At 51.7% G+C, this 13,934-nt stretch overlaps 2 protein-coding genes across 4 annotated transcripts; one reads left to right on the top strand and one right to left on the bottom strand.

Annotated features, from left to right (window-relative positions):
* The first annotated feature begins 3,632 nt into the window (after positions 1-3,632).
* Positions 3,633-8,938, top strand: ABHD1 (abhydrolase domain containing 1). The gene is given in 10 exon segments (XM_081068234.1): positions 3,633-3,851; positions 3,854-3,894; positions 6,614-6,774; positions 7,103-7,285; positions 7,448-7,493; positions 7,645-7,757; positions 7,881-8,054; positions 8,232-8,280; positions 8,383-8,548; positions 8,654-8,938. Coding segments are annotated over 10 exon segments (1,215 nt in total). The 5' UTR covers positions 3,633-3,781; the 3' UTR covers positions 8,866-8,938.
* Positions 8,877-12,776, bottom strand: PREB (prolactin regulatory element binding). Of its 3 annotated transcripts, none has more exons than XM_081068231.1 (9): positions 12,398-12,776; positions 11,621-11,813; positions 11,211-11,431; positions 10,951-11,031; positions 10,728-10,852; positions 10,361-10,534; positions 10,140-10,212; positions 9,791-9,950; positions 8,877-9,613 (listed from the first exon to the last, which is right to left on the bottom strand). In XM_081068231.1, the coding sequence occupies exons 1-9, from the start codon at positions 12,530-12,532 to the stop codon at positions 9,519-9,521; spliced, it is 1,257 nt and encodes a 418-aa protein (XP_080924357.1). In that variant the 5' UTR covers positions 12,533-12,776; the 3' UTR covers positions 8,877-9,518. The 3 variants fall into 3 exon arrangements, with proteins under 3 accessions (XP_080924357.1, XP_080924358.1, XP_080924359.1); XM_081068232.1 differs by having other exon boundaries at positions 11,917-12,772; XM_081068233.1 differs by lacking the exon at positions 9,791-9,950 and having other exon boundaries at positions 9,426-9,613.
* Positions 12,777-13,934: the final 1,158 nt, after the last annotated feature.

Raw genomic sequence — 13,934 nt, 5'->3', positions numbered from 1 at the left:
AATGGCAACAGGGAGAGGTCAACACCACTGAAGAAAAGTTTAATGTTACAGTTCCCCTAGAAACGAGAGGCACAGCTCACCACACAGAACCGCAGCGGGAAGTACCAGTGTAAGTCAGAAGCCAGAAAGAAGCAAGGGGAAGGCTTAAGCCACAGCCTTTATTAAGTGGAAAAGGTAAGGCAGGGCAGGGTAAACAGCTTCGGATTGGCTAGTTTGAATATTTCTGGCAGACTCTGGGGGACAGGGGCTATCCCTAGTTGTCTGATACCTGGCCCTATGTTGATTTACAACAGAGGACATACTTACTTGGTGTGTGAGAGTTAAATAAAGGAGGTGGCTCAGAGTATGGGCTCTGGGTAGCAAGGGAGATATAAACAACTTTGGCTATTAGTTTGGCTTTATAGTAATGGATTCCAAAATTCAGAGTCTAAGAAAACACAGAACATCTATTAGCACCCCAACCTCTACATGTCTGAGTCAGAATGCATCATCTTCCACCTCAAACCTTCCCCTCCCCCAGTTTTCCTATCCCAGGGACAAGCACCACCATGCATTTCTGAATCAAAGCAGTCAGGGGCCGGCCTGGTGGCTCAGGCGGTTGGAGCTCTGTACTCCTAACTCCAAAGGCTGCCGGTTCAATTCCCACATGGACCAGTGGGCTCTCAACCACAAGGTTGCTGGTTCAATTCCTTGAGTCCCACAAGGGATGGTGGGCTGAGCCCCTGCAATTAACAACAGCAACTGGACCTGGAGCTGAGCTGTGTCCTCTACAACTACAATTGAAAGGACAACAACTTGACTTGGAAAAAATCCTGGAAGTACATACAGTTCCCCAATAAAGTCCTGTCCCCTTCCCTAATAAATCTTTAAAAAAAAAAAAAAAGCAGTCAGAAACCTGGGGGTCATCCATGATTCCTCCTTCTCCTCCCATTTCCAAACTACCACAAGTCCTATCAATTCAGCCTGTCTCGAAGATCTTCACTCTTCCCCCAGTTCAGGCAGCCATCATCCTTGCCAAAGTTCTGTGGACAGCCTCCTAATTGGTCTCTGTGCTTCCATTCTCATCCTCCTCCAATCCATTCTCCAGGAAGCCTGAATAATTCTTCCAAAACAACTCTGATCATGTAGCCCACCACTTTATAAAACTCTCTGTTCATAAAACTCTCTGATGGCTTTCCTCCACCCTTAGGATAAACTCTACCATCCTTTATGTTGCTGCTCAAAACCTGGTTCTTGACCATCTCATATGCTCCAGCCACACCAAATTTCTTTTGGTTCCTTTAAGAAGTCGCTCACATGCTTTTCCTTAGACTGTTCCCTCTCCTGGTACTACTCTTCGCTTGCTTCCCTCTTGCCTGGGAAGCTCCTACACATTTTTTTGTTTGTTTGTTTCACCTTAAATGTACTGTAAACCTCCCCATACCCTACTGTTATTGTAATGACGAGTCGGGTAAAGAAAGAGGAGCACACACTAGAGTGGGGTTAATTAATTAATTAGCAAGAGCTAATCAATTTATTTAGCAATATTAATAGCAAAAGACAAAGGCATTTAAAAGAATATGCTGATGACGGGAAGTAAAGGTGGTTAAGACTAAACTATATACATTGATAACAATGTCATGTCAAAGGAGTACACATACATATAAGTTTAAGAGATCTCAACATATGTTTACTATTGATCAAAAATCATTTGACTAAATACACAAATAACATCAATAAGGAATACCCAAAAGCAGTAATAAACTCTATAGGATATCAACTATTACAGTAGATGCCAAAAGCGCACCAAACCATAGGAAAAACAACAGTGAAAAGGTCAGGTATCAAAACCTTGCCAGGTCTGCAGCCGGGAAAGCTGAGGCATCTCCCACTGCTGCTTGCTAGTTCCCAAGAATGTTGCTGCTATTTTTTCTGTTGTTGTGGTGGTTGCTGGACGTTTGGGCATCTCCTGATGTTGGCAAGCTGCATACAAGTTTTCAAACTGCTAAACAGTTCTCAAGAATGCTAACTGTGAGGAACAACACTGGAGAGGCCGGGAACCAGCCAGACCTCACCAGGTCTGCGGCTGGAAGTCGGGGCGTCTCCTGGTATTGTAAGCTGCATGTTGTATATGAGTTTCCAAAATGTTAGAATGATGAAGAATCATCGATGACAAATGACAAAATAACAAAATTACACTGCCAACTGAGGTCTGTTATATATATATATATTTATTTTTTTTAGATGTACCTTAGAGCCAAGCTCCTTGTTCCTGCCTCGCCCTCATGGAATGGCCAATTCCAGGAGGTTTGGGCACTTACTGTGATAAAAACATTACTTATCCTGCTGAAGGGCCAGTTCATCCAGACAAACAATACTTACTGTTTTCGCCTGGGATCATCGGCCCAAGGCCTTCCAAAGCCTGGCAACATGCCTGTCACATCATTCCGATATAACTTACTTTTTCTACCTCATCTGCTGATGCGGGCAAAACAGACAGAAAGCAACATCATCCCATATCTCTCCTGCTGGGAAAGAGACGAGGGAGAAATTTTCTTAACCCTAAGCTAACCAATACCTCACATGCAGTCTCTCATGTTGGGGGAACAAAGGAACAAAAAGCTAACAGACAAAAGCTCACATCAGTCAACGAAGGCACATTTTCCTAACATCTTCCCTACAGTTATCTAACATCTGGGGATACTTTCGCTGATCCCATGGAGTTTAGGGACCCTCCTCCATGCTCCCACTACAGCTAGACCTCCCTTTATCTAACCCCATGCTCTACTGCAGAGGTTCCACCCTGACTACACATTTGAATCTTCCAGAGAGCTTTCAAGTTATATTGATACACAAGCTCCACTGCAGACCAACTGTATCAGGCGTGGGCTTGCACACTGGTAGTTTTGACACTTCCCAGATGATTCCAATCTTTAGTCAAGATGGAGAGCCACTGCTCTGGTAGATGAGTTGTTTCTACGTCTCCCTGGAAGGCAGGGACAGCGTCCTGGCGCGTCTCAGGTGCTTAGTTCACAATGGGTGACGAGTATCTGTTGTGTTTACTTGACAGGGATTACGTAATACAGAGAAACACGGGGAAGAGTGAATTTAACCTGTGTGTGTGTGACTGTGTTGTAATGCCAGCCGCTCAGTAGCTGACACCTGACTATGTGACAGGGAGGGGTGTTACAGTGTGAACGGCTGTGTCCAGTGTGGAGGACCGCTATGAATGGCTGAACACTGGAGCTTCGGGGTGTCAGACACGACGTGAATTGGCCGTGTCCGGAGCGTGAAGATTCCACTGAATGGCGGTCCTCTGTGTGACAGGGCAGGACGTCACCAGCGGTGTGGCTGTGTCCTGTGAGTGACGGACTGAGTGGCTGGGGTCCTCCAACCCGGCTGCCGCACTCGCCGACGCCGGGGCCGGGTCTGAGGAAGCCGCAGGAGGCGCCCCTCGCCAAGATGGCGGCTACGGGGAGCCGTGAGTCCTTGCAAAGGGCTGCCCGGCTGTCCACCGCCGAGCGGAAGCAGGAGGCGCGAGGTCCGGCCGCGGGCTGGGAGCCATCTGCAGGTCAAAGGGGTCAGCGCCGCGCAGGGTGCGGGCCGCAGCCCGCCCCCGCCCGCCCGCGGGGGTCGCAGGGCCGGGGCCGCCGAGCAGCGGTCGGTGGAGGCGGGACGTGCACGGGCCGTCCAGTGACGTGTAACACCAGGTGGGGTGCGGCGCGCACCTGCGGGCCGGCTCGTCCAAGTCAAGGCGCTGGAGCCGGTCGAGAGCTTGGGAGTCGGGACTCGGCCACCAAGTATGCTGAGCTCCTTCCTGAGCCCCCAGAATGGCACCTGGACACACCTCTTCTTTCCGCTTTTGGGTCTCGTCGCTCCCTCCACTTGGGCTACTACTGGGCGTGTGCGCCCCAGGTGGGTGCGGGTCCAGAGCTCTGGCCGCGGGTCGGGGATACTCGGGTCTAGGGGGCAGCTTCCAGCCGGGGGCTCGAGCCCTTTGTGGGCGCTGGCTTGTTTGGCCTCCCGTCCCAGGTGACATTTGCTGCCCCGATCCCACCACCACCAGCCCCGCGCTTCAGCCAGGCTCCGCTTTGCTGCGGTATTATCACCTAATGGAGAGTCGGTTCTTCGCCTGCCTCGCTTCTCCGCGTCTCGCGCGCTCCCCATGCCAGCGGGGCCTTTCGGTCATCGGAGGGGCGCTGCTCCCTCCGATGTAGACAAACATTCGGGGAAAGGCCAGGCGGAAGGCATCCTGACGTGTCAGGGAGATAAGCACGCCATGCTTTCCTTTTCCTTTTAGGCAGCCTAGCTGAGTTTCTCATTGGTGGTCCTAAATGAAGGAACCAGATGCCTGCGGGTTTGTGGCTTACTCCCAGCACCACTGCAACAGCGTAGTAGGGCCTTGCTTCTCGTACGGGCTGGCGGAGGTTCTCCTCCTGGCTAGGATTAATGGATAACCCTAACTGCTCTTGCTTATGCAACTCTGTTTTCAGTTGTAGGTTCCCCATGGATAGAGCAGGGAAAAAGTCTGAAGAGGCTGACTTTGATAAACTTGGAGATTTTATTCCCATTGAAATTTAGATAAAATACATATCTACAAAAATCTAAACCTTTTAATCTTCATTAAACACAGTTCTATCTACGTAGCTGAGTCTAACAAGAAACCTATTGATTCAAGCCCTTTAAAAAGATCAATCAGGGATTTTAATTTTTCCTTGACTTTTCTGTAGTTTTTCAGCTTTCTACATTCACATGTATTTTTTTTAAATAAGTCTGCCTTAATAAAACAATTTTAAAAATCCAAACCTCCCCATACCCTATAAATTTTATGTCTGATTTAGAAAGTCATTCATTTCAGACCAGAGCTGTCCTTAACTAAACGTTTTCCTTTGCTTGCAAGCAGCCACAAAAGTCAGAGACCTCTGCCACTTTATACTCCAAACCCTTCCTTGACTGTCACGTACTCATCCATCTTCGTTAAAATGCCGAAGTGCCATTCTGGAGGTCCTGACGACATGGAGTTTGTGCAGCATGGTATCGGACTGGTAGTGATTAATCACAGTGACCAATGGCATCTTACAAGTTAATTCTCAGGAATGAGTCAAGAAGTACTTCACAAGAGTTAAAATGAAATTAACCCGCATAAATCAAACCCGTGACCTAATGTATTAGCACTTTGTTCTACACTGCTAAGCTGTTTGACCAAGGATTTACTAAATTGATAACAACTCAAAATCTTGGCAATTAGGAGGTAATATAGTATGGTGACTAAGATCATAAGCTCTAGACTCAGACAGAACTGAGTTTGAATCCCAGCTCCGCCACTAACTAGCTTTGGCAAGCTTTGTGACCTTTGACGAGCTGCTCAACATTCAAAGCTGTTATCCCACAGAGGGATAACACCTATTTCAAAGAGCTGTTTGTGAAGATCACAGGATATAATCATGTAAAATGCTTGGTATAATGCTGGAACATAATGAGCACTCAACAAATTTTACTACTAGTATTAATGGTAATATAATTATTAATTCCGCTTTGCCTCTTGGTTGCTATGTGACTATGGGAAACAACCTCTGAGTCATAGTTTCTTCACGGAAAATATCCTATCTGATAATGTTGAGCTTAGCTTGGTGCCTGCAGACAGCACACAATGAATGACAGGTGTTCTTATTCCAGGTTTTACGGGTGAGTCACATCTCACAACAGTCACACTAGCAACCTGGCTTCTCTAGTTCATAATTTACCTAATCCCTTTTGAGTACTCAGACAGCAGAAAAGATAAAATCTGATCCTCGGGTTCCTTAGGGCTTGTGACAGAAATGCAATTTCTTTTTCTTGAGTCTGAGGCCTTTTGGCTTTGTGAGGCATACTCCTTCATAAGCCTTCCGTGTGGCTAGGTCCTCTCATTCACATGATGTCTCTCCTGAAGAACCAAGCAGAGGCGTTGTGAGTAAGGTTGAATGCCCTCTAACCTCATCTGTCCCTATTAGCCCATCCCTGTTACCTTCTCCCTGGCTGGCAAGAAGGAAGAGAAAATCTATTCACATCAGGATGTTTCCTCTTTCAGAGTATGGCCTAACAGCAGGGGCCCCACAAGAAAATGATGGGCTGTGGTAGGAAGAAGCCTTTCAGCAGTGAGCACACACAGTAAGGAATAGGACTACGCACCAATGGGGTGCTAAAAGCAGGAGGAGCCAGCATGGCTGGAGCTAGTTTTGGAAAGATGACAGTGTGGATAATTCAACCGCAAGGCAAAGGTAGCAGGTTGAATGGTTCTGCATTTCTTCTGCCTCTGTCCAGGATCCCAACCCTTCCTGCAAGGGATCAGCTGGGCAACTTCTATTACCTACTCTCTCCAAAATGGGTTTGGGGCATGGATAGGCTGAGAGGGGGCCTCAGCACCCAGTCAGCTGCATCAGCACCCAGCCCTAGGTATGAGTTGGTTCAGGGTCAGTTCTGGACGGGTGACACTCCTGGAGTTCTTTGGGCTAGAGCAGATGATATTAACAGATGTGACTTGTTAGATTTCTCACCGCAGCTGAAGCAGTGCCCTCCAGGCTGGCCTCTGCAGAGGGGTCACTGGTATTGGGTGCCTCACTGGCTTGGTGTGAGGCCGATTGTGTTGTGATTACAGAGGCCTCAACTGGTGACTGGGTCCCGGTTTCTGGCCTTCCTGGAGCAACACTGTCCAATCACTGTGGAGACTTTCTACCCTACGCTATGGTGTTTTGAGGGGCGGCTACAAACCATCTTCCGAGTCTTACTGCAGTCTCGGCCTCTAGTCCCTTACTGCAGGTAAGGGACAGAAAGGGGTGAATGTGAAGCTGCAAGTATAGGGGAATCCTGTCTACTTTTTAAAATGAAGGTAACCTTTGCACCATATACCTGGGTGTGTTGAGGGTAATAAAGAGTGGCTAGATGGAGGGCTATTTCATTGCACAACCATGAGGTAATCCATCTTTTATGTCCCCATCATACCTTGTTAGTCTTGTTTGGCATAACACATGCCCTCAAGTGAGGCTGATGGGAGTTGTGGGAGTTGTGGTGTGGCAGGGGGTAAACCTTTGGAAGTACATGGAGTTCCTAATGATATCTTTGTGTGCCCTCTTCTCCAAAACCACAGTGAAGTCCTCCAAACCCCAGATGGAGGACGGCTCCTGCTAGATTGGGCTGACCAGCATGACAGCAGTCAATACCCTGACCCTGCCACCCAGCCCATTGTACTACTGCTTCCCGGTATCACAGGCAATAGCCAGGAGGCATACATATTGCACCTAGTTGACCAAGCTTTGAGGGATGGTTATAGGTAAGGATGGCCACAGCCCAGAGGAGCTGGGTGGTGAGAACTGGTAATAGGGAGGTCAATTCAGACGGTGCTATATGAAAGGCAACTTTTGACTGGGGCCTTCCTGAAGGCTGACAAAGAGGGGCTTCTAGGGAGGGGCTAAGATGTACCTGTATACCACAGGGCTGTCGTATTCAATAACCGGGGCTGCCGTGGGGAAGCTCTCTTGGTGAGTACCCTTTCCTCAGTCCTTCAACCCACTCCCTTGAGAGATCCTTGGCCCTGGGGCTCCACTTACCTATCCTTCCCCCATTTCCCTTCCATTTTTCTGCCTTCTGGCAAGGGCCTCCCTCCCTATCCAATGATCCGATTTGCCTCAGACCCACAGGGCCTTTTGTGCCAGCAATACTGAAGATCTGGAGACAGTCGTGAACCACATAAAGCATCGCTACTCCCAAGCTCCATTGCTGGCTGTGGGCATCTCTCTTGGAGGGTAAAGTCTGCCTGGGCTTAACCCAAATGCCCAGTCTCCCTTTGTTTCTTTTCTCCTCCATATCCTCTGTCCCAACTCATTAATGCAAACCCTTTTTTCATGGCCACTGACCTGATCCTGCAGGATACTGGTGCTGAACCACCTGGCACGAATGGGGCAGGCTGCAGGACTGGTGGCAGCACTGACTCTATCTGCATGCTGGGATTCCTTTGAGACCACCCGCTCCCTGGAGACCCCACTCAACTCACTGCTCTTTAATCAGCACCTTACTGCTGGGCTCTGCCAAATGGTGGACCGGTAGGGTCTTGGCAAGTGGGAGGGAGCAGCAGACAGAGTAGGATGGCAGAGACACCAGGTTCTCCCAGTGCTTGGGTCAGTTCTATATCTGGGCTTTTTCACTCATAAGATAAAACGGGCTGGGGGCTCTGGATCAGATCCAGGAGCAGAGTCAAACCTCTAAGCGCTCTTTTGCAGAAATAGAAAGGTGATGGAAAAGGTGGTGAATGTAGACTTGGTGCTACAGGTATAGTCTTTCAACCATCTCCCCTCCACCCAAAATTGTTCTTCTAGTATCTTCCTGTTCCCTATGTTCATCCTAGCCTATCCTGCCCTCCACCATCCACAGGCCCATACAATCCGCCAGTTTGATGAGCGCTACACATCTGTGGCCTTTGGATATCAAGACTGTGTTACCTACTATCAGGCAGCAAGCCCAAGAACCAAGGTAGATGCCATCCAGATCCCCGTGCTCTGCCTCAATGCAGCCGATGACCCCTTCTCCCCAGTCCATGGTGAGCACCCTGAATCTGGATGCTTTAGGGCCCAAGGACAATGGGCCAGGAGGTGCAAGTAGAGAGCCTGGGCTCTCCTGACCTCCTCTCCAACCCTTCCCCCAGCCCTCCCCCTACAGGCTGCCCAACAGTCTCCCCATGTCGCACTGCTTGTCACTGCCCAGGGTGGCCACATCGGCTTCCTGGAAGGGCTGCTCCCCTGGCAGCACTGCTACATGAGCCGCCTCTTCCATCAGTATGCCAAAGCTGTCTTTCAGCACCCAGCAGAGCTGCTCGGCCTCAGGGCTCCCTCACCTTCTGAAGGAAGCAAAAGCTGACAACAGTACCACTGGGGTCTTAGTTCAGTCTTCCCTTGTTTATTAAATATAACTTTTCCTGCTGAATGGACTGAGGTTCCTCTTCCCTTCTCTCAAGGCTAGGGAACTTACTGCATATTTAGCCTGGATGGCTTACAGCTACCCAGCTGAACCCACACATTACTGCCTGGGTCTTCCTTTTGCCCCTTCCTTCCCTAACAGCAAGTCCCAGGCCAACAAATGCCAGGGGCTCATGTGAAGAGCAACTGGCCACAGGTTGTGAAGGGAGGAGAAATGGATTGTTTTGCAGGAAGGGACAGCAGTGCCTCCAGATTCTGAGGCATCTTCACATATTTCTGGAGAAAGGACAAGCTCAACTCTGGAGCCTCTGGTAAACAGAGGGAAGGAGGCAGGTGTGGTCTGGAGCTGCAGACACTGATCTCCTGGGTGGATCCACAGATGATGAATGCAGGGTTCCCAGGACTCGAGTTGCACAGGGCCACAGCCGAGCTTTAACTGGGAAGGGCAGCAGTACCCATCAAGTCTCATCGGAGGCCACCTCAGCTGTAAACCCAGGTGGAGGTGGAGTGGCAACGGGGTCCAGTACTCCACCCTGGTCCAGAAGGTGGCAGTGTGGCAGTGTCCAGGTGGCAGTCTCCCTGGGAGCAGGGAGGCTAAAGAAAATCTGGAAAGGCACTCTGGAGCAGCAGGATGGTCATAACAATAAGCCCGACACACAGCAGCAGCAGCAGCCACACAGGAACACTCCCTGCGGGGGGGTAAGGGAAGTAGTCAGGGGGCAAAGGGACTTCACAGCCTGAAGAACAGAACCCTCAACCAGTTCCATTCAAGGAGGGCGGATGGCTACAAGCAAGCAGCCCATTCTCCACAGAGCAAATTTTTGCTACAGCAAAAGGTTAGGTGGTACCCCACCCCAATGACTCACGCCGTGAGGGCAGCAGGTGCAGCTGGCAACGGCTATCAACAGCCACAGAGAATAGGGCAGTTTCGTGGGACCCAAGGAGCTCTGGACCACGACCTTTCTCAGGTAGAAAGGTCACATCTGTCACCACGATGCCATGGGCCTCCCTCACATAGTAGAGGCGCTGGAGACAGAATGAGAACTAGTGAAGGAAGGCCCAATTGGGAACAGTTCTGGAAAACATCCCCTCAGCCCCCAGAAGGCTTTCCCTCTACAGGAAGGCCAGACTCCTTCCTGCACACTCAGGGTAGAAGCAGGCCTAGAGTCCCCACTCCAAAGAAACCTCAGGGCTGTGCCCACCTCTACCCGTTACCTGGAGAGAGAAAGCTATGTAGATGGCAACAGAGCCAGTGACCGTGCCCAGGCCTAGGAAGGTGCCCGATTCACTGCAACAGACAATAAAATGCTCATTGTCCTGGAGGCCTGTGCAGCGACACTCATTCACTAATAACAGTCCTCAGGGACTCAGGCAGGACTCCTTCCCAAGCTCCCCCAGCCACCCTCACACCCAGCCAAGCCAGCATCATCTCATACCTGACACTAAGGCAGGAGATGACTTCATGGCCACAGGGTTTGGTCCGAAGGGGCAAGAAGGTGGAGCCATCCCAGGCTGTGAGGTAGCAGGGTGGGGGCTGGCGCAGACGCTTGTGGGGAATCTGCACTGTGAAGAGTCGCAGCCCGGCAGGCTGGTCTGGAACCTGCCCAAACCTGGCAGCCAGGTGAGAAGCTGTTAAACGCCTGGAGCCTGCACAACCCTCAAGAGTCTGTACCCTCCTTCCTCCTGGTCAGGCCTGAGGTAACACCCACCAAGGCCATGATGCTCCCCAGTTTCCCCTAAGTCTTTCCCCACTCTCCCAACACATCTAGGCTGACCCTCTGGGGTCAGCCAGGGTCTTCACACCTGCAGGCCTGGTAGCGGTAAGGCGTGTTAGAAAAGGTGGGTCCATTCTCTTGCCAGTGCAGCTGTGTCACCAACTGATCCTTCTGCCACACAGAGGCCTTCAGGTCCCAGCCCACAGTTACCAACTAGTCAGGAATCAAGATTCCAAGATGAACAGTTAGGAGATCCACTTACAGAACGCGCAGCAGAATTATATACTTTCTCCACCCTCTCACCTCCTCACCTTGCCATCAGGCCCCAAGGCTAGGTCCTCAATCTCTCCTTCATGGGCTTTGAACTCCAGCACTTTCACTAGGTTGGGTACCTGCAAGCCAAACCACCATGATTAGCCCGGCAGAGCGCATCAAGTCCCACCCTCCTCTCTTCTGATGGCCATGCAGCGCAGGTTTCACTCTCATAAATTCTAGAACCCAAGTTCAGTTTCTCACAATTCTGGCCTTGCTGAGACTGACATTCATCCTTCCTAATCCCCCCAAACCACACCTTCCAGACACGAACGTAGCCATCTGTCCCTCCAGTGGCAAGCAGGGTATTATCATGGTTGAAGCATACAACTTTCTGCAGTGGATCAGGGCTGAAGTCTGTCTGCACTGCCTGCAAATTCTCTACTTTGAGTTCTACTCCATCCTGGTGGGTTTCAGCTCCAGATTTCTTCTCTGCCGGGGCTGCCCCCTTCCTTTGTCGAGGTCCCTGCTCCTTGGAATCTGCAACAGAAACAGCCTGCCACTTTCCAGGCTTCTATAGTAATGCCAGGTCCCTCCCTACATGGCTGGTGAATATCCAGCTTCTCATTGCTACCATAACCCCACTTCCAGCCCCAGTTTTACAGAGACCAAGATGAGAGTGATGTTACTCATGTAACCTTTTCCAAAGCTAGAGAGGGGGCTTCTCACCTGCCTTCTCTGCCTTGTTTTTGCCCTTCTGCTGCTGGGTCTGGAAGCGCAGGAGCTGACAGTGGGCATCCTGCCCTGCAGCGAGGATGTTACCAGCCAGCGCCAAGTTCATTGTGGCCCGTGTCTCCGTGTCATGGGAGTGTAGCAAGGTGGCGCTCAAGCGCCCATTAATCTGCTCCAGCTGCAGAAAGTGCTGTGGGAAAGGGAAGCACAATGAGCAGGGTTCAGGGGTGCCGGGAGTTTACCTCAAGGGCAAGCCTGCATCCTATAGTCTGAAGCTCTACCCCTTTGCTTACCGCACTTTCTAGTGCACAAGGCTTTCTCCAACCCTTTTTCTTTTTCTTGAACCTCGCAAATCTGGGCAGCTGGCAGGGTTGGCGTTATTGCCTCCAGTTTACAGTGCAATAGGGCGGCGCTTAGTAGAAGGAAGAAACCTAGCCTAAGGACCAAACGCAGCGCCGTCGCCGCCGTTAGAGGGCGGACGGACAAGTCCATGAGGCCTCCCAGGAAAAGCCCAGGGTAAGACCCGCGGAGCTGCTCCCGTGCTCGAGTTTAAAGCGTGCCCGCCAACGCAGCCCTAAGAGCAGTTTTCACTTTACCTCGGGAGTCTCTCAATCAATTGCTCGGCTGAAATTCGCGCCGGCATATCCGGCACGCCGGGGATTTCAACCGGGGAGGGGCAGGGTCCGAAGCTGGGGTGCGGCCCGACCCGGCGACCCTCCCGGAATCGCCTTCAGCCCGTGGAGCGACCCGGCCCCAGCGGCCCTGCGCTCTCACCACGCCATTCTTTATGCCCGTCTTGGCGGCGCCTCCTCCGCCCGCAGCGATGAGCAGCCCGGTGCTGGGGTCGACCTGAAGCGCGTACAACGGGAACGGGGCCCGGTACAGCTCTGGCGCCCGGCGCCGGCCCATCGCGCCCGCTTCACTGTCCGCACGGCGGCACCCGGGACATGCCGCGCCCGGCCCTCGATTCTTGCCCCGGCCGCGATTGAACTTGGTCCCGTCGTTGCCGGGAGGACTCCCGACACCTCTCACATCTGCCGAGTGGCCCAAACTCTAACCACACAGTGCTCGGTATCTCTGCCCGCAGCCGGCTAACTCGGGCTCGCAGACGCTCAGTGCGCACGCGCACCGAGCGCGCTCTCCTCGCGCAGGCGCACAAGCGCCGTTCCGCGTCAGCACCAGCCGGCCGCAGGGGGACGGCGATTCTGTTCCCCGCCCCCCCCGTGACGTCAGATTCCGACCTCTTATTGCGGGGGGGGGGGGTGCTCTCCTGTTTCTGGGGAAGGTCCTCGGGGGTTCTGGAGGAGGAAGGGGAACTAATAAAGGTTAAGGAAGGTTAATAAACCTTTAATAACGAAATCCTCGGATGAGGGCTGTCTACCCTTCAAGAGGGAAACGCAGACTCATGCAGCTCAGCCTTCATGTTTGACCCCAGAGAGGAAGTGATTTGTCCAAGGTCACGCACGGGAAATGCAATCTCTCAATGGAGGCAGTGCGGAGTTTAGCACACGCTTGGCTTCAAATTCTGAATGCACTGCTTCCTGGCCTGAGGAAACCACTATTTACCTTAACAACTACCCAAGGTTGGCAGGCAGGGGTGGGCGTGGCTCCCGAGGATTTGGAGGTGGAGGCTGCTCCCCTCTGACACCTGTAGAGACAGGCAACCTGGCTCCCCGCCGGGCAGGTCTCACTTCTGCCTGACACCCCACCCTCCTAGGAGGCCCTTGGGTTTCTAATCTCCCCTGAGAGGGTCCCTGTGTTTCTCGGCAAGTGAACGCCAGGAGTGCCCTTTCCTGCAAGGATCCATCTGCAGCTCCCCTGGCCTCATCAGCATGCATCTTATTAACCTAAGGTTCCCCCAGAGGAAGCGGCCCAGTGGCTTCGTCTTTGGGGATGCCATTATCTGTCTTTGCATGTGTGAAGTGTCTGCCAGAGCCCTCTGCACATCTCAGGGCTCAGGCCTTGTGGATCCATGCCTTCCTCAGATACATGGCATCCACTGTCCCTGGCCACTGTTTCCTTTGACTCTCCCCCACTCCTTGTTGGGTCCTAGCCCCCCTTGAAGGTGTTACTGTAGGCAGAAAGAACGGCCGCCGGAGGGAAGGGGAAAGGAAGAAGGAGGTGCAGGGAAACAAAGGATGCGAGATCATTCTTAAGGTGCAGCTACAGCTAATTGTAATAGATTATAATATTATTAGCATTATAGGCAGGAAAAAATCTCTACCCCCTATGTCACCATGACAGTTCCAACAAGGGCCAAGTAAAGACAAGGGAATCCCACCCCCACACACACAGGAAGGAGTGGTAAGTG

Source organism: Rhinolophus hipposideros (genome assembly GCF_964194185.1).
Source record: "Rhinolophus hipposideros genome assembly, chromosome: 12".
In the NCBI taxonomy this organism is placed as follows: domain Eukaryota; kingdom Metazoa; phylum Chordata; class Mammalia; order Chiroptera; family Rhinolophidae; genus Rhinolophus; species Rhinolophus hipposideros.
This window is presented reverse-complemented; position numbering and strand designations above follow the sequence as displayed.

Bases quoted from the DNA above. Each gene is read 5' to 3' on its own strand.
- PREB (XM_081068231.1), bottom strand. From the start codon at position 12,532: ATGGGCCGGCGCCGGGCGCCAGAGCTGTACCGGGCCCCGTTCCCGTTG. The intron at 11,032-11,210 runs GTGTGGTTTGGG...TTTGGCTTGCAG, and splicing joins GCTACGTTCGTGTCTGGAAG to GTACCCAACCTAGTGAAAGT. The intron at 9,951-10,139 runs GTAACGGGTAGA...TTCTGTCTCCAG, and splicing joins ACATAGCTTTCTCTCTCCAG to CGCCTCTACTATGTGAGGGA.